General features: G+C 36.8%; 1 protein-coding gene across 8 annotated transcripts in view; it reads left to right on the forward strand.

Annotated features, from left to right (window-relative positions):
* Positions 1-18018, forward strand: part of CNKSR2 (connector enhancer of kinase suppressor of Ras 2) — a 201129-nt gene that overhangs the window by 73050 nt on the left and 110061 nt on the right. For 6 of the 8 annotated variants that reach the window (XM_079320100.1, XM_079320099.1, XM_079320098.1 and 3 more), the window contains exons 5-7: positions 194-235; positions 9091-9210; positions 15743-15802. In XM_079320100.1, the coding sequence (XP_079176226.1) occupies positions 194-235; positions 9091-9210; positions 15743-15802 (222 nt within the window). The remainder of the gene's footprint in view (positions 1-193; positions 236-9090; positions 9211-15742; positions 15803-18018) is intronic. The other 2 variants (XM_079320101.1, XM_079320105.1) reach the window with 1 other exon arrangement.

Below are 18018 nucleotides of genomic sequence, written 5' to 3' on the forward strand. Positions count from 1 at the left end.
AATAGATATAAACATTTACCATTATTTCCTTTCCTTTCAGTGGTAGCTTCACACTTTCTTTCCATTCTGTCTAAGTCTTTGAAATAATTTGTTTCATCCTAAAGACTTTTCAATTAAATTCTTTTAAGCATAAGTCAAGGAAGGGACAATGATTGGACCAATTTAACCTGCTTTTTCTGTTTCTTTTTTTCAGGATTGCACAGTATATGAAACAGAGAACAAAATTCTTCATGTGGTGAGTACTATTTGGATTTTCAATAACAAAGTTTGTATAGACCACATAGATTTTTAGAGCTGTGTATTTTGTGCTTTTTGTATGCTGTGCCAGTTGGGTGACTAACTAGACTGGATATAACTGAGTGCATTTTGGAACTACTTGTGTGTAGGTCAGGAGCTTTGTAAGGGTTTGTGTTTGTCTGGCTCAGGCCTATCTGTTATTTGTGAACCATGATTAGAAAAAGGATGGTTTTTGAGAGAGAAATGGTTGCTAGGCTTCTGTGAAATCATTTATGTTTCTGTTAGTGATATAGCTTTATTCCTCATAGGAGCCTGGAGATAGCCTAATGATAGGAAAATTAAGGCAATATTTCCTTTTGAATTCTCAGCATAAATGCAGTAGTCTCTTCCAAGAATCTTTAGTGCTATTTATGGTAAATGTAGCAGATGAAAGTGATCAGGACATCAGAAAACAGTATGTGTTTGAAAGGCTGGTGCACGGAGAGTCAAAAGCTTCAGTAAGCCTTGTCTGAGATCTGCACCCAAATCTTAGGTATTAAATTGTATTTCATGTTGTGACTGAATTTTGGTGAGTATTAAGTTAACCCACAGCTTGTTTCTAAAAGTTAGAAGTGAAGATAATCTCTTTAAGAATGAGTAATTAATTAATTTATCTCACATTCAGGTAGATTTTGATACCTTACTGTTTTTATTACAAGAGCTTAAGCCAGAAAATACTGCATTTCTTTAGGTGAGCTTCCCAGTAAATGTTGAAATACTTCTTTTTGTTATTTATTTAATTTATAGTGTAGCTGTATGAAATGCTTGGCAGGCTGAATTCTGTAAGCTTGTGATGCTTTGGTTTCTCAGTGATGTGGAATAAAAAGTCTCCTTGTATTTTTAAGTTTCACTGACATGTTTTCAGGTGTGAGATATAAAGAATTAGCAAATTTAGTGAGGTTGACATAGTCATGTGTGCTAGGTTGACCTCTGCAAGTATTAAAGTAATAAAGTCTTTTATTTCATCATCTTGGCAAAAGTTGAAGTGCTGTGAGTTTGAAGTCTGTGTATATAGCCTGATTTTCAGAGCATGCTTATTGCTGTGAGAGCTGAGAGTTCTGAAATCTTCTCTATGCACTATATACCTTTTACAAATTGGCAGAAAGAATTGTAAAGGAAGCTGCCAGAGTTTGAATTGACTGCTCAAACTTGAAAGGAAACATGAGCACGAGCAGAACGTTGAATGTCTAAGTGAAGCTGTGGGTTGAAAATGATTGTACATGGATTAAACACTACTCTCTGTATTACATGTAACTTGGATCATTTCTGACTCTGTTGCATAGCAGCTGATCTGTGGGAGTTTATGGGGAAAAGGCTGACCAAAAGCCATTGGTGAAAGAGGTAAATCTGTGACTAGATAATTAAATGATGGCATTTGAGATCGTATTTCCAGTTTGAAAGGTAGATTTTTACATGTACAGGTTGAAGGGTTGATGACAGAATTGGAATTGGAATCAGTCACAATTCCCTCTAACCCTTTTTCTTGGAAGAGAGAAAAAGGTGGTATGGGTTTAGCCCATTAGGCAATCTGAAGAGAGCAATTCAGCAGTGAAAATAAGGTTCTCTGATACAAAAAGAAATGCAGTAAATTGTGGGAAAGGTAAGAGTAAGAAATACTGGGAGAACTAGGAAAGGTTGAGAGGACACGTGCACGGATATTGTAGGAAAGAAAGTAAATTCTCTCTTTTTAAATTTCAAGATCACACTATTCCAAGTCCATTTTTAGAGTCCATTTCCCATCTGAAGTGATGTTTGACCAGCATCCCAACCAGCTGCCTTGGAATGATCAGATACAAACATAGAGCTGTGTTTGCTGAGCTGACTTTGACAAGAAGTTGAATTCAAACCTGTGGGCTCATCCCGTGTAATTTCATGTATCACTTTCTCTTCATGGCACAAGGAAACAAGTTTCTCAAAAAAGTGAAAGAAAATTACTAACAGTCAATTAGCATTTCATGCAATTTTCATAAGGAAATTCTTATGGCAAAGTATTGTTCTTACCAAAAATTGAAGTCAAATTTTAGGTGATCTTTCTTACACAAGTGAAATAGAACTAGAGCTACAGAAATGGAAAAAAATATATATATAACTTAAAGGACAATTGTGTACTCTTACTTATCAGGACACCAAGATATTTTCCACCTTAGGAAGAAACTGTTGGATCAAAGTAGTAGATTTCTGTGTTCTGGGTTGAACATCTCCATTGTCCATGGAATGAAAAAGCATATTTTTTTTTCACTCATGCTGTGGTTCAAGGGCTGGTGCTCTGTAAGCACAGATTTCCTGTGGGGATGCTGCCCTGTTTCCCCTGGAGTGAGCCTGCTTTGTGCCAAATTGGAAAGAAGAGAATGTGTGGGCACAGTGGGGGTGTGAGACCATCTTTCCACTGCTGGAGTGCATACAAGGAAACCTCCAGAGTTAACCATCACTGAGCCCTCATGGCTTCCTCTAAAGCACACTGAAGTAGGCAAGATCCTCAAATAAATGGCTGATGGGTTTGATTAATTAGATGAGGCAAAAAAATAGTTCATGTGCTCATATTCTAACAGCACTAATTTTCTTTTTGGAAAAAGAAATGAATGTCCTCTTTCCTTCAGAAGTGACAGTGTGGAGATTACTGAATTGCCTTGTCCACAGACAGCGTGGTTCAATGTCAGTTAATGTATTCACATGCTAGCTTGTCAGGATTTTCATTTTAAGAAATGGTATTTTGTGGAGATAGAGTTCTATAGAGTTTATATTCAAGGAAGAAATATTTTTGTTTGTTCAAAGCAATTTGAGTTTCGAATGCTTTAAAAAAGCATTTTGATTGTCACTTATGGTATTAGGTTAGGCAATAAACTAATCTGTGTTATTCAAGTAAACACGTAAAATGTATCTAAAGGAAAAAGGTCTGATTGAAAAATTATAAAGTTTTAAGATGAAATTACCTACTTGAACTTGTTTATTTCTTGTAAATGGAGTTTCAAAGTGTGTCTGGGGAAAAAATGTCTCTTCTATAATATTTTGTCCTAGAATTGTAGGAGTGTTGAAAAAATTGACTTAAAGACACCTAAATTTCTTAAAGTTTTAGGGTTTTTTTCTGTGATTCCATTTATAGAAACACTTGGTTTCTGTGGAATAAGAAGCATAAAACCACACAGGAATAATGTGTTGGGTTTTGCTCATTAAAATTCTGAAATATTGATGAATAAAGAGAAAGGATTCATATTTCTGCTGCTTTATTTCTCAGTATCTTTTTAGGGTAGCTTTTACTAAGTAGGCAAAGTAATAAATAAATAGTTAAATAATACTACTAAAATTTCTTGATATAAACAGAAACTAAACAGCACTAGAAAATAATAACAGAATTAGATGACAGTAGAAAATACTAATTTCAGAAAAACAGGTTTAATAATACACAGGGCCAAAATAGGAAAGGATAAACCATAGGTGTGGTGCTGGCTTCAAAACTGAAAATTAGTATGCTCTTGCTAGTTGATATTTAGAATCTTTATATTGATTTAACTAGAGATGATAAAGTATTTGGAAAACTGCTCAACTTAAAAAGCTATCAGTTTATATCTGCTTATTTGGGGAATTATATGTTAATCATTGCAAAATTCTGACTGCAGCTTTAAATACTTGAAGAATAATTCATTGATCCCATCCAGCTGTTCAAGGCTACATTTGATGGAAATACCCTGTTCAGAATAATCCCTGTGAAGCAGTAAAGTATTAAAGGGAGAGCAAAGCTAGAAGAACTAATTATAGAAAGAAGAAGCTGGGCTTCAGTCAGATTAATAATGGGTTTTAACTGAAAAATTTTAATAATTTTTCTTTTAACTTTTTTAGTTTAATTCCATAAGAAAAAAAAAAAAAAGACAGACTGTTTTCTTAAGGAGTTTCATTTTAAAAAATTAGGCTGCATTTCCTGTGTACAGAAAATACATTTTTCTTGAGTTGGAAAACTGTAGAAAGTGATCTTCAGAGGGAAGCTAATATTAAGGAGTTTTCTCAAAAGCAAATGAGCTATGTAAATTTAAAGAGTTACTATGTTGAAAAAGAGAAAACAAGCAATGGATCAGAATGTTCTCTCTTTCCAAGAGCCTTGTTGAAACCACAATGATGATAATTTGCTCCTGCCCACTGTCTTTTGAATATTTGTTACAGAAGTATAATGGACTAAAAATACATTGTCAAAGATATCATTTTTATAATCTTAAAAAGAAAAAAATAAAAATAAAAAGTAAGCACCTTCTGCCTTTCAAGAGTCTATCCCTTGCAAATGGAACTGAACAAGCTTCAGTTTAATAGAAACTTCTCTTTTTGCAACCAAAAGCAGATGTAGTTCACTGTTTAAACTTCATATATGCGCCAGTGCAGGTTCAAGCCTGCTTGGTTTTAAGACTGCTGAAGTTACTGTTGTGTTCTGTACAATCTAACAATTGTTTTGGACTAAAATTAATTGGTTAACAATTATTTGGTTTGACTTTAGTTAATTAGACTTCATTCATCTTGGACAGCTGTAACTAACTAAACTAACAGACTAAGCTTAACATTATCTGGATTTTTTTATTACTGTTAGTCTTGCAAGTCCATGTGTCTTACAGGCATCCTGTTCCTCACTCAAAGGCCATAGGGGAGGGTGCTGATGAGGGAGGCTGCTGCTTTTCTTGTCCTCAGGCCTGGGAACATGTTTAAGCCAGGATGTTTCAGTGTGGCAAATACTTGGCAAGACAGGTTTTAAACTTGGTCACTAACCTGGATAAAATGAAGGACAGGGACAAACCTAAGTGTGTTTGCTTGGCCAGAAATGCTTGGTGACCCTAGAGCTGCCTGAGTTGAGCAGACAGTGGATGGACAGGTTGAGGAAAGGCCCTGGAGCTGTGTCCATAGATATTTCACTCTGATGCAGAACACAGACATTTTCCCAGCACAAATTGTAGTAGCCACAGAGAATCAGAACAGATGCAAATATAATTCAGTCACCTTTAGGTCCCCATCCTCCTGGCTGAAAGAAGGAGCAATTGTGGAAAAGCTGTTAGAAATTAGTACCTTACAGTCCAAAAATACAGGTAGAAACTAAGCATTATTTGTCATTCTTCATGCTCTGAGGCATAAAGAAGTTGCCTACTGAGGGAAACATAATGTTTCTCTTTGAATTTCTACCAAACAACGAGGTGCTGTGTGGTGATATTTTTTGTTCTCCTTTGAATCATTCAGCTTTGCACATAAAGACTGTGGTGTAGCTTCAATCTGCAATTATAAGTGTGTCACTTGAATAGAGAGGAGAATTTATTACTGAAGTGCAATGATGAGTTACTGCAAAAGAGAACTGAAATCATTGCTTTAAGGCTTATAGTGAGACCAGGCACCGTGTGACAAAAGGAGAAAATGTAATTATCTGTTGGTTTCTCTCAGTGAATCTTTTCTAATTTGCTTTTTATTTTTTGGCCTGGACAAATGCTTTCCCTGTGTGCAGGTACCTTGCACACTGGGAGCTGAATGCAGCTGGAAAAAGGCTGGGGATTTTTAATGCCTGCTGATTTTTGTGGGAGCAATTGGATCCTCAGCTTCCTGTGTGTCTTACTGTAACAAATACTGCATTGCAGCAGGCAGTCAACACTTACAAAGGATAAAGGATCCTGATCTCATTAACAATGTTTTCATAACCAGAAGTGTAGTGTTACAAAGCATCCAAAGGTAGTGACAATTTGAGAGCAGAGGTGACTACCATCTGATTTAAACAGAACTAAACATCTCTATGATACAGATTGTCCTGGATAATTCTGCTGAGAAATAATGTGTTCATAAATTGTTAGGAGCAAAATGAATAGAAGTGCAATGTTTGAGTGCTTTGCCATGTGGCAACATCTTTTCCTTGGAATGCCCTGGTCCACTGAATAGGTTCAAGGTCTTTTTGCATATGGATGCCTGAAAGGGAGGGAGCATGCTCCTGGTGAACAGAATGTGTGTTTGTTCACTGATTTATGCTGATTAGCATATTATCAACACAAACTCTGAACGAGATATTCCTGAGAGTAAAGGCAAGGCAGGATGCATTCTTTGCCTGTGCCAGCCTGTGGACATGTTTCCAGTGAGGGCCTGTGTGCCCTGCCTTTGCAGTGGGCAGAGAATATCTGTGTGTAAGTGTGTGCTTCTTGCTGTCCTGGCTCTCTGGACAAGTTCAGAGTGCATGAAAATTTGTCTTTGACATAAGCCAAATAGATACCTGATCCTAATTACAATTCAACTCTTTAATCAAGGAGTATTTATTGAAAATATTGAAATGTATAACAGTTTGGAGGGATAATGTGTTGTTGGACTGCAGAGGGAATATCTAAGAAAGCTGTGAGACCCAAAAGACAGTAATCTTTTAGAAATGCATTGAAGCATATTGCAGATTTTTTTCCTAGGAACTTGGGTGATTTTGGCACCCAATATTCCCAGAGCTTCTCTTGGGGAATATTCACATCACCTTGTTTTAGGACTGCAATCAGTGTAAGTGTGCTGGAGTGCTGATCCCTATAGGCTTTACTTTATAGACTGTCTGTACCCCTCTCACGGGGAGGCAGAGGTGCAGCTGCTCCCAGGGGCTATTCAGTGCATCTCAGCTTAGGCTTCTCTCCATGCCATGCTGGGCTTGCCCAACTTATCCTTTCCCCATCATCTGTCACTGTAGCTGGGAATGTGTTTTTAATGAGGAGCCACATCTGTGAAATGTCATACCTTGTCTTGGGTGGTAGGGACACTCCTTTTCTTTGTGTTTTGGCATCTCTCTGCACTGCAGTGGTGGAAAATTGGAGAAAAAAAATAATTCACTGTAAACAGAAGTCTCTCTGAAATTGTTAAGAACCCCATACATTTAGTGGGTTTAGAGGAGATTGATAGGAAGAATAGGTGGATGAATACAAGTTTAAAGAGATATTCTCCATTTTCCTCTGCAGAGAATAATTTATAATGTGGATCTTTTCCCTTTGCACAAATAGCTGAATGCTCTGTAAGTTTTTTAAGCAATTTTTCAATTATTGTCAGTGCAGTGCCAAGACAGAAACAGAAGTAAAATGCCAACACTGTATTTAAAATCACAAATAAACAAAAATCTAAGCTTTCATTTTTATTATGTAATTTTACATAATTTTATCTTCTAAAAATGTCAGCTCAAAGCAATTTTCATGTGTCCAAAAGCCATTTAAAGAGTCTTAAATTTCAGTAAAGTTTTCCTTTTCACTTTTTTGTACTTCAGGTAAAGCACAAACAGTTCTTAAACACATTTTATATATTTCTTGGTGTCCTTTGTTCAGTAATGATTCTGCATCATGAAAAAGTACAAGGGTGATATATGTGGCTGTGCTTGAAGGTTGTATTTTTTCTGGAATAAGGTCATGTTGGTAATACAAATTTTATTATATTTTCCATTTGATTCCAATTTGCTTATTCACCCTGAAACATTATTGCTCAATAAAATAAGCAGTCTGTATACAAACCTAAACTTTCAGCTGTTTGTAAATACTTTAAAGAGGAGAAAAGTGTATTGATCTGTAACAGGATTAAGGTGTCATTGTCATTGGTGGTCTTTTGTGGTTGTTTGTGGATTTAGGAGGCGTGGGGGTTTGTTGGGTTTTGTTGGTTGGTAGGGTTTTTGTTTGTTTTGATTTCTTTGTGGGTTTTGTTTTTTGTTTTTAATCACTTTTAAAAATTTTCCTTTTTACATAAGATACTTGTAGTTTGCCATTTGGAGTTATAATAGTGACTTGGCAGGAGATTATATCCAGTTTTACATTACTTTTCCATGGAATTGTTGCAGATTTTTTTATTGTAAGAGCTATACTTTGGAATCTTGGGAGATTGGTGCAACAGTTGTGTGCAGTTGTGCTTCAGTTATTTGAGGAGACTGGTTATCTTTCATCTTTTGAATTTCTGAGTAGTTAAGCTGGTTCTTAATTGCTTTTGGAGATGCCCACAGTTTTGGGCCCAGAAGAGTGTCCTAATCCCTAAATTCACTGACAAAAGGTGCCTGGGAAACCTGAACAGAGAAATCTTTCAAAGTTCCTGACAGGAGACTTCCTGGAAAACATTGAAACTCTCAGAAGTCACTTTCTTACAGATAATCATAGGAAAGCCTCACAGCTTTCCTGCTTCTGAGAGGTTTGTTCAGGGAGCAAGAGATCAGGAGATGAAACAGTACCAATTTCACAGTCTCAGCCTTTTTAGAATTTTTTTCTGTCTTGCTGCAGAGGCTGCCAACAATAACTGGTTTAAGAGTTATCCCATTGTGAAGTGGTGATTTATTTTAATGGTCATGTCTGCAGTAGTAAATCACGTTTGGCAGCTGTAGAACATGAGAAATGCAGTACAAAGACAATTAGCATGTTTTATTAGTATAGAATCAACTTCAGAGTTAATGGGAGTTACCTGTCATCATTAAGAGCCTGATTTTCATCTGTACTGAACAGCTGCACGTTCAGTGGATATTAGTGGGCTTTGGGGCACTTAATATCTTTGCAGAAGATGAGGGTGGGGTGGGGGGTTGGAGCTCACCACACATTGCCTGTGTGCCTGAGCAGAGCATCTGTCCCTGGGAGTGCATGGGAACCCCTTTGTCTCTGCTTAGATACAAAAGTATTTGTCTCCAGCTCTTCCCTAGTCTGGTGCTATTAGTTTAGGGTCATCACACATAATGTATTTTGTATTGTATTGCTGCCTGAGGCCTTTCCCCCTCTGCCTTGTGTGTACTTGAAAAATATGGTGATTTAAACTGTATATTGACATTCAAATAGTTAGCAATGGTATGCTCATTGTGACTGGTATTTTTTCTTTTTTCTTTCCTAGTGTAAAACTCTCTCTGGCGTCTGTGATCATATTATCTCTCTCTCTTCTGACCCACTGGTTTCCCAGTCTGCCCATCTTGAAGTGATCCAGCTTACAAACATCAAGCCAAGTGAAGGGCTGGTAAGAAGTACGCAGTTAATCAAACCCGTCATCCAGGATGAGAAAGTGATTTAAAAAAAAAAAATAATAAGTTGTACATGTGAAAATGAATAGGACATTTTAGCCTTTTCTGTTTGAAAGTTTGAAAACAGTTTGAGTTCTCGTGCTAGTGTGATTTCTCATGCAGCTGGGCCAACAGGGAAGTATTTTGTAAAGCTGACTGAAGTATGCAGAGTTCAGTGAACAGGGAGAAATGAGTAAGAAGTTCTTGCCATTTATATCAGCTTCTGAAAAATGGTTCAGATTGTTCTAAGATCTTGAAGTCTGAAGGGACTTAAATTACTAAGATCAACTCAACCAAGAAGTTTGCGTGGGCTTATGCACAAAACCTGTCAGATTCTGGAAAATGTTTCATAGTATCTCCGGGATGTAAAGCTTTTTTATAAGTTATTCCAGGGCTTCACAGCACTGCTGATAAGTAACTCATCGAATTTTACTGCAAGAAGTCTGCATTCTTAATCAGGTGCTTGTAAAAGCTCTTAATGCAGCCATCCTGTGTTTGCAGTTCAAGTGCTGACCACTGATCTCTTGTTTACTCAAGTATCCAGCACCCACTGCAGGAAAAAACCAACATTGGTAACAATTCCACAGTATGACTTCACATCATTAATATCTGTTCCCATAATTTTTGGAGGTAGAAAAGAAGGTATTCAGAATAGTTAAACATTTTTTGTCTAAAGAAATAGCTTTTTCAACTTCTGCCCAAGCTTATTCCATATTCTTGAACAGTCTTGAAGGAGGAGTGCTGTGTTCTTTGCAGCCGGTTTTTGAAGTTGTCTGGATGTTGTAGTTTTGGAGAATATTTTGGTTTGTGGGTTGGTTGTTGCTGGGTTTTGGGTTGATTTGTTTTTCTTGGCAAAGTTGGTATGCCAAGTTATTTAGAGCAATTGTACACTAAATTAATTTTCCATTCTTTGGAAAAATACAATTAAAATATGAGAAAAACCCTAAACACTTGGATGAGTAAATATGGCCCCATCCTTTGTTTTAGTCTGCAGTTTGTTTCTCCTTCCTCTTCTGGCTTTCTTTTTTATCTCTGAATCCATTCTAAACTTGTCCTTCAGGATTTCAGCTTCTCATGGATTCTCTCCTCCCTCTCTTTCCCTCCCTTTTCCCTGAAATTTTAACTCTTCCACCACCACACTGCAGTCAACCTTTTGAAACCCTTTCTTCTATTGTAATGAGAAAATCTTCCTCCTCTTTCTCCTCACCTTTTTATGAATGCTGTCCATTTTTATCTGAACTTGATTTTTTTTTTCTTTCTGTCTTGTGACTAGTTTGTTGGTTTTTTTTTTTTTATTTTTTTTCCCTTCATTTAAGTCTTTGTGTAGGTTGGTATGAACTCCCAGGGATTGAGAAATGTTGAATGGTACTTTTGTAAATAAGAATGTGTTTCATGGGTCTGTTCCTGCTGGGTAGCTGATGAGAGAATCTCTTTCCCTCTCTGTGTCTCTGTTTTACACCCTCTGTCTGCGTTGTCTGTTTAAACTGGAAGCTCTTCAAGGCAGGACTTTTTATTTTTATGTGTTTGTGAACCAATTTAGCAGGGTCTTGATGTCATTGTCATAAAAATAATGATATGCATTTTTTGAAAAAAGAAAAATAGCAACTATTCAGTATACAAGCCTTAGAAGGATACAATGCCATTCTGACACAGTCATGTTTTTTCCCCTCATCCTTGCCTGCGTGCCACTATTGTGTTGCCTCAGCATTGTGCTGTCTGCTCTAGATTGTGAGCTCTCCAGAGCAGGCACCAAGGATGGATTCGTGCTGGGAGAGTGAAAATCATCCCCTTCCCTTTGTAACAGGGCCAGTCCTGCCAACAGATCTGCTTTGTCATGTGGTTCTTGGTGCTCCATATGCTTTTGGGTTCTTGAGCTTTTGTTTATTTGCTTTTTAAACGAGTACCTTTGAATTAAGAGACAGTGAATGCCTGTCAGTACACACTGACTACTGAGGGTGTCAGTTTAAGAATTGATGGTGGAGCTTGGAGTTGTGAATAATCTCTGCACATCAGAAACGCTGGGATAAATGTGAAGCTCAGTAATTTCTGGACCTTCTTCCAGGATTTGTGCAATGATGGAGGTGGAAAAATGGTTTATTGTCAACTTTCCTGTAGGTTTTTGACGCACATGACAGTTCTGTGCTGGCTTTACCAATCACTAAATAAAATGTTCTATAAAAATGGAGGTACTTCAAGCAGAAGAAAAAAGTCAAGGATGGCTGCTAAACTGGGAAGATTTTTTGTCACCTATCATAAACAGAATATCTACCATCTCAAATTCAATATGAAGCTAAAGTAAATCTGGAAGAGAAGAAGGAAAGGAGATGAGAAGGAACTTAAAAGGTTGGAAAACAATGCTATTTCCCTAAACTCATGGTAAACATATGATGGAATTAAGAAAATACTTGAAGCTTTTACAACTTAAAGAAGATTGGCATGATCAGGATATTTAAATCAGCACAAATAATTCCTTCACTGTGTTTGGTCTTTTCCTGTAGAAACGTAAGTATTTGTCAGAGGTAAATGTAAGTTTTCAGAATAATACCTGAATGCAGAAGAAACAAGTAAATGTGTTGCCATGTCTTACAGATATTCAAACTAGTTAACATCTGTGACTAAATAACCTTTCAAGCAACTAAACCTATCAAGCAGAAAATGCTGTTAGGGTGTGATGTGGAGAACCTCTTGTGTACTGGGTAAAGCAATTTTACGAGTGGGATTTGGTACTGGTTTTGTTGGTTTTTTGTTTTTTTTTTTTTTCCTTTTTTGTTTTCCCTCTATCCTTGTCTCTTATGACTGGCTGCATTCATGTGTTCTCCAGTGAGTGCTGCTGGGAGAAGAGATATAGCCTGCAGTGGCTGTGCAGTAAGGGTGAAAAGAGTTGCCATGGTAGAAAGTTATTTTAAAAGCCTTAAAATGGATTAATTTGGTCAACTTTGCAATCACCAACATGCTCCCGTGTGTAATCCTTCCTTTTTTCTTTTTTTTTTTTTTTTTGTTTTTTTGAGGACTTGCAAGTTGTTTCATCTGTATCAGTAGGCAGAATTTAATTTTGTATGTTTTTACATTACTGATATGCAAAGAGACAAAACTAACTAGCTTAGGTAGTATGTTTTACCCTGAAACAGACTTAAAAATGTTGCTGCTTGACTGAAAGCAGTGAACATATTTAGACTAAAAACAGAAAACCAAGTTTTTCTTGGGTAGTTTTTCTGCAACAGTCACTTTCCACTTTCTTTTTTAATATAGAGCAGAATATCAGAGAGTTGTAGCAAAGTTTAATCTTGAATTTTGGTTGTTTCCTGTTCATACTATCATTTTAATCCTAGTCAGGTAAGTGACTGTGATATGATTTTAAGGGTTCAGAAATGCAAAAGTAAACTCATCAGAACATGAGAGTGATTGTTTGGGGTTCCTTTTTGCCTGCTGAAGCAAACACAAAAGAAGCTTGTCATGTAAAAAATTGCTCTTAAAATAGAAGTCATAGTTAGAGGAGGGTGTGGCAGCTGATCAAAGTGTACTGCTTACTCCCTTTCCAGGATTCAAGTGTACTACTATTCCTCATATTTCTTCTGAATTTTTTGATTTAAATTTGTAATACTGGAAGAGCTGTGAAAGAGTTATGAACAGCATTCTGAGAGCTGTTTGGGGTTAAAGAAGCATGTGCAGCTTCAGAGGGTTCCATGAAAATGGAGTGAAAGTAAAAAATTCAGTTACATGTCTGATAAAATGAAATTAATATCTTCTTTCCTTTTCCATCCAGCATTGCATAAAATACTGAGAAATATATTTTTATACACATAAAATATGTTAGAAATATATCACATTCTGTTTTCATTTCTGAAAAAAATATAAACAAAAACAAAGAGAAAAAAAAAGAAAAAAAGCACAAAAGGTTTCTTTTCTAACCACTAACCTAATCACCAAAATAAATTGTAATGTTTGGTTTCAAATTAGAGCTCTACCCATAACTGATCAGGATAATCTCTCATGTAATTAAGCATGATTTACTAATATTTTTTTGATCTAGGCATACTTTCATTCCTGATTACTAGGTTGGTTAGTTTATGGTTATTTTAGTCATATAAACTGAATTATCTTTCCTTTTTTATCTGCTGTAACCGATTCTTGTAAATTCTTAGGATATATCTTTGAATACATTAGACTGTATCTACCAGTTTCTTTCATTGTAAATGGACAGAGCACACACTGAACTCCCCATGTATTCGTGATTGCTAAAAGTATTATTGTTATTGTGCAGCCACAAGGAGGCAGAGAGGGGAAAACTTGCAAATGTCTGTGGTATTCTTATTTCCATTCCAGATCAAACAATTGTAAGCAGAAATGTTCTCTTCCCTTCTCTGTACCATTTCCCATATGTTTTTTTACAAAAAAGAGTGGAGAAATGTGGGTGAAAGGGGCTCATTTTTGTGTTGCAAAATGTTACCTCTTCTGATTCAAAAGTTGCTTTATATCAAGAATTATGTTGGCTCTTGTAAAATTAATATGACATGGTACTAATATAACATTTATTAATTTTACACATGTGGAATAATTACAACTTAGGGTGGATATTTTTCAGCTTCCTTCTTCACTCAATATGTGCAAAATCTTCATCCTAGCCTTTAAAGAACATTCTGCAAAAGTTCTTTCTCCTCTTTTGCATTTTCAAAGTCTTTTAAATTTATCAATAAGATTAGATTGGATGTGAATTGTCCTCTGGAATGGTGGCACACTTGGATGACCTTACTATCCTTTGGAACAATGTTTTGCACAAAACTAAACACTGTGTAACCATTAAGTGTGAGACTTTTCCCTTGGCTTTCACCCTGATGGTGAAGGTTGAAAGCAGTAACTCACTGAGAATAAAAATAAATATGTGGTTTTCTTCAGAAATTTCCCTTTGGGGACCTGACTCAAAGTTCCTGTCACCATGGTCACTGTGATTTTAGCTCTTGCAGTGTTGCAGGGTGTGTGTCCCAGTGACTTGGATTGGGATCTTTAGAGGGATTGAAGCCCCAGGTGGAGGTGGTTTGAGGGTAGATGTGTGTACCAAGGAACAGACACCAACTTATCTCAGCCTCTTGTGTGGCTCATTATGCTTTCTGTAAGATACCTGTACATTAGTGTTGTGTGTATATTATTAGTGTTTCCCTACCTCACAGGGGTGTTGTGAGGATAAATGTATGAAAAAGCCATTCTGTATTGGAGTTAAGCAAAAGCTGTGTGATGGAGCAGTCAATGGACAAATGGCTGAAGGTACATTGAGGAGGTGGAAGTTGAAGGATGATGTTGGGAGGTTTCTGACTGTGTAGTAATAAGTAGGTTCTGGATTTTTTGCCTTCTAGCTGTGCCAGCTGAACATGGTAATGGGGTTTGATGTGATTAACAGTATATAATTATGCAGGAGTTCACCTTTGAGCCATTATCCAGAGAAATTCAGGAAGTCACTGGCTTGTTTTACTGGAAATATTACCCAGTTTGTTCATTTAGGTGTATTTCTCATATCAATGTCTGCCAGTTCTGGTCCCAGTGTAGATTAGTCCAACTCAATATGTTTTCTTTGCATTTTTGCCCTACTTACTCACCAGTGAGTGCACTGGGCTCCTCAGCTAGGAGCAGACATCTCTGTGGCACTTTGATTAAAAAGAGAAAAAGTAGGTTATGGAGAGGATGTTTACTCAAGCCCTCAGTGTTTACCTGCTTTCTGTAAAGTGGTTAAGGGAAAGGATATTCCTCAGAAATTGTTGAATGCTCAGTGTATTGCCAATTATCTCTCATTGTCATAGTGGGTACTGTTAAAATGTTTGAATTAAGGCTTGGTGAAAAGGCGTATTTGAGACACTGTCTTGGACTACCCATGCAGAAACTTCTGTCTGTTCATAAGCTATCCTCCTTTTCCATATTTTTTCAAAAGAAGTGGGGTAACTAACAAAGTTGGTGTTGAATTTTTCATCATTGAGTTTTATAGCTGAAGTGTTCATTGGGATGAGTGAGGCTATGAGAAGGTCTTACAGGCATTTTGCAGGCACAGTTTCAAGCACTGGAGCAGTTTGAAAGTTGTGTTTGCAGCATTGCCTACTGAAGACTCCAGATGTTTTAAAACTCAATGTACTTTTCAAAGCAAAATAGACATATTGATCATACTAAGGCAATTTGTAGTTCTAGGGCTTTTTGTAAGGCATTGTTCTATTTGTAGTTGAAGAAGTGTATTGAAAAACCTGGGAAGTGTTTATGGACATAACTGTGGTAAACATTTTAGTTTTCTATTGCTAATTAGGGCCAAAATTATTTGGGTTGTTCTTGAAGTGTATAAAAAGGCACTTTGTTTTGTGGAGCCAAATTCCTCATGGCATGCATTAAAGTCCACAAATCTTAAAGAAAGCAAAAAGAAAAGAGAGATTCTTTAAGAGATATGCAAGTTTTGTTTGGATGGTGATGGTTTGTGAAACACTTTAAAAATTCTTTCCCATGATGTCTTTTTCTTAGGGTATGTACATTAAGTCAACATATGATGGTCTTCATGTAATTACTGGAACAACAGAAAATGTAAGTATTGTTAATACTGTATGTTCAGGCCTGGAAGCCTTTCTGACCTTACCTGTGGTTAATGCTTTCCCTTTGCTATAAACTACATTTTGCTTGCAAACTTGTGCTGGTTGGCTGTTAAGGACCAATGGCATGTTGGACAGCAGATGCTTGTGCTTGTTTACCTCAGAATTGAAAGAGTTGTTCCCAGTTAAGGACCAAGAGAATCAGTCTTGATTTGCTCTTGCAAGACACCTAAAATGCTTTAGTTGATCAAGACAGGAAGCTGCTGTCTTGGAGTTACTTTGCTCTGTGAATAAAAGATAAATGTCAATATTATATTTAGGCTGTTAATGCTGAAGTTTGCTGCAGTATTAGACAAACAGCTTTTATATTTTCCATCTATCAAGCTTCATTTTTTAAATAAATGAGTGCATGGATATGGACATCCCTTCACATTGACAAATAACCATGTATTTCTGCATGAACTTCTGAGTAATGCCTATGGAAAGGAACACTTATTACCAGTGTACTAATTCTCACTGAAGGCATTAAAGAGTAAGTAAAACATAACAGATTACTTTTGAAAAAGCCTTTGAAATACAAGCTCCTTCCCTTGTACACTGTATTTAGGGAACCGGCTGTCTGTTAGGAGTTGAGAGAAAGTATAATTTTGGGGGAAAAGGCTTCTATCCACAGTCTTCAATTAATGTGGAACAATCACTAAACAACACTGAACTGTTCCATAATGGTTTAGGCAATTCCTTTCAAAGGTTTTGATGGCATTTTCTTAAAATGAAGCTGTCAGAAATGTTTGTTTTATCATGCTGCTGTGTCATGCTGTGGGAAGTGAAAAATACCTGCATGACACTTACAGCTGCTGCATCTGATCCGCAGTGAGATTCTCTTAACATCTCAATAAAATGGAAATACTATTTTTATCCTTTCATAGGAGCTACAGTCTGATAGCCTTTTTCCTCTCTGTTTTCTGCTGTGGGCAGAATATCCATGGGTTATAACCAGTAGATAATATCTGTTGTAGAATTTGTGTGAATGCTACCTATCTTGGAATTTAAAAAAAAAGCAAAGAATTTCAAGGAAAATAAAAATTCTAGAGAGTCAGGCCTACAGCTACAGACATCATTAGTGAAATTAGCAAAACTAAACAAATCAAGTAGAACTACAGTTGAGTTTAATCTAGAAAATATAGGAAATAAAGAGAGCAATTTTTATAGTTGAATCTCTCAAAGAAGGAACAATTTCTTTCCATAACTTGCTAATGGAATTAATTTCCCAGGGGCAAAGATAAAAATAAAATCCTAATGCATTCCCTCAAAACTCTTATCTTTTGTGATTCATGAATATAATTTAAAGCTATGTCAGGAAGCTTCAGTCATGATGACTTTTCTGCTGTTGTTACTGACTCTCTCCCTCACTGTGACACCCTGGAGGTGCTCACAACAGACCAAGAAACTGCTCTCTGTTGTCAAAGGAAAAAGCTGCTGTGTGTTAAAGCAATTGTGAAAAAGAGTAGTGCTTTAGAGATAGAAGGGGGTCTCCTGCTTTTAAGAGAGCAGCTTTCAAGCTGCTTTCTTTAAAACACACACTCACACAGTTTTGATTTTGGTAGATGGGAGGAGCAAGGACTAAGCAGCATGGCCAGAATAAGATCATGATAGTGCACATGTGATCTGACATGCTGGCCTTAACATGTTTACTCCTTGCAGTGCAATTTAACTGTAGGAAACAAGAATCCAAATTGTCTTGCATTTGAACAAAATTTTGTGTCCTTTTAATTTCCAAGTCTTCTCTTCCAAGTAAGACAGTGACAGAATTTTTTGTCTGAAAGATCCTGGAGAAGAACATATGTCTGTATTAAACACAGTATCCTGATAGTGCTCTCCACATTAATGTAAGGGAGTAGTTTTGTAATGTTTTGTGTCTGGCCTTTGAGGTGTTTGATACCCAACTGCAAAGCCCATTAGAGTGTGGATCTTGCTGTTTGGCATTAGGAGTCATCTCCCCCAACATGTTAGCCCTGCAGATCAAACAGCTGTGCTCTGAAGCTTGGGCTGGGAGAGAGCAGTGTTCCTCATAGATCACTGCCCTGTAAGGGCTTCTCTCTGGTGGCCCTGTGGCATTAGAACAAGCTGAGCTTTCCTGTTTGTGTCTTCTCTTTTTTGTTTGGAAGTAACAATCTAAAGGGTGTTTCGGTCCAACTGAAGATTTTCGGTTTC

Source organism: Erithacus rubecula (genome assembly GCF_903797595.1).
Source record: "Erithacus rubecula genome assembly, chromosome: 1".
In the NCBI taxonomy this organism is placed as follows: Eukaryota; Metazoa; Chordata; class Aves; order Passeriformes; family Muscicapidae; genus Erithacus; species Erithacus rubecula.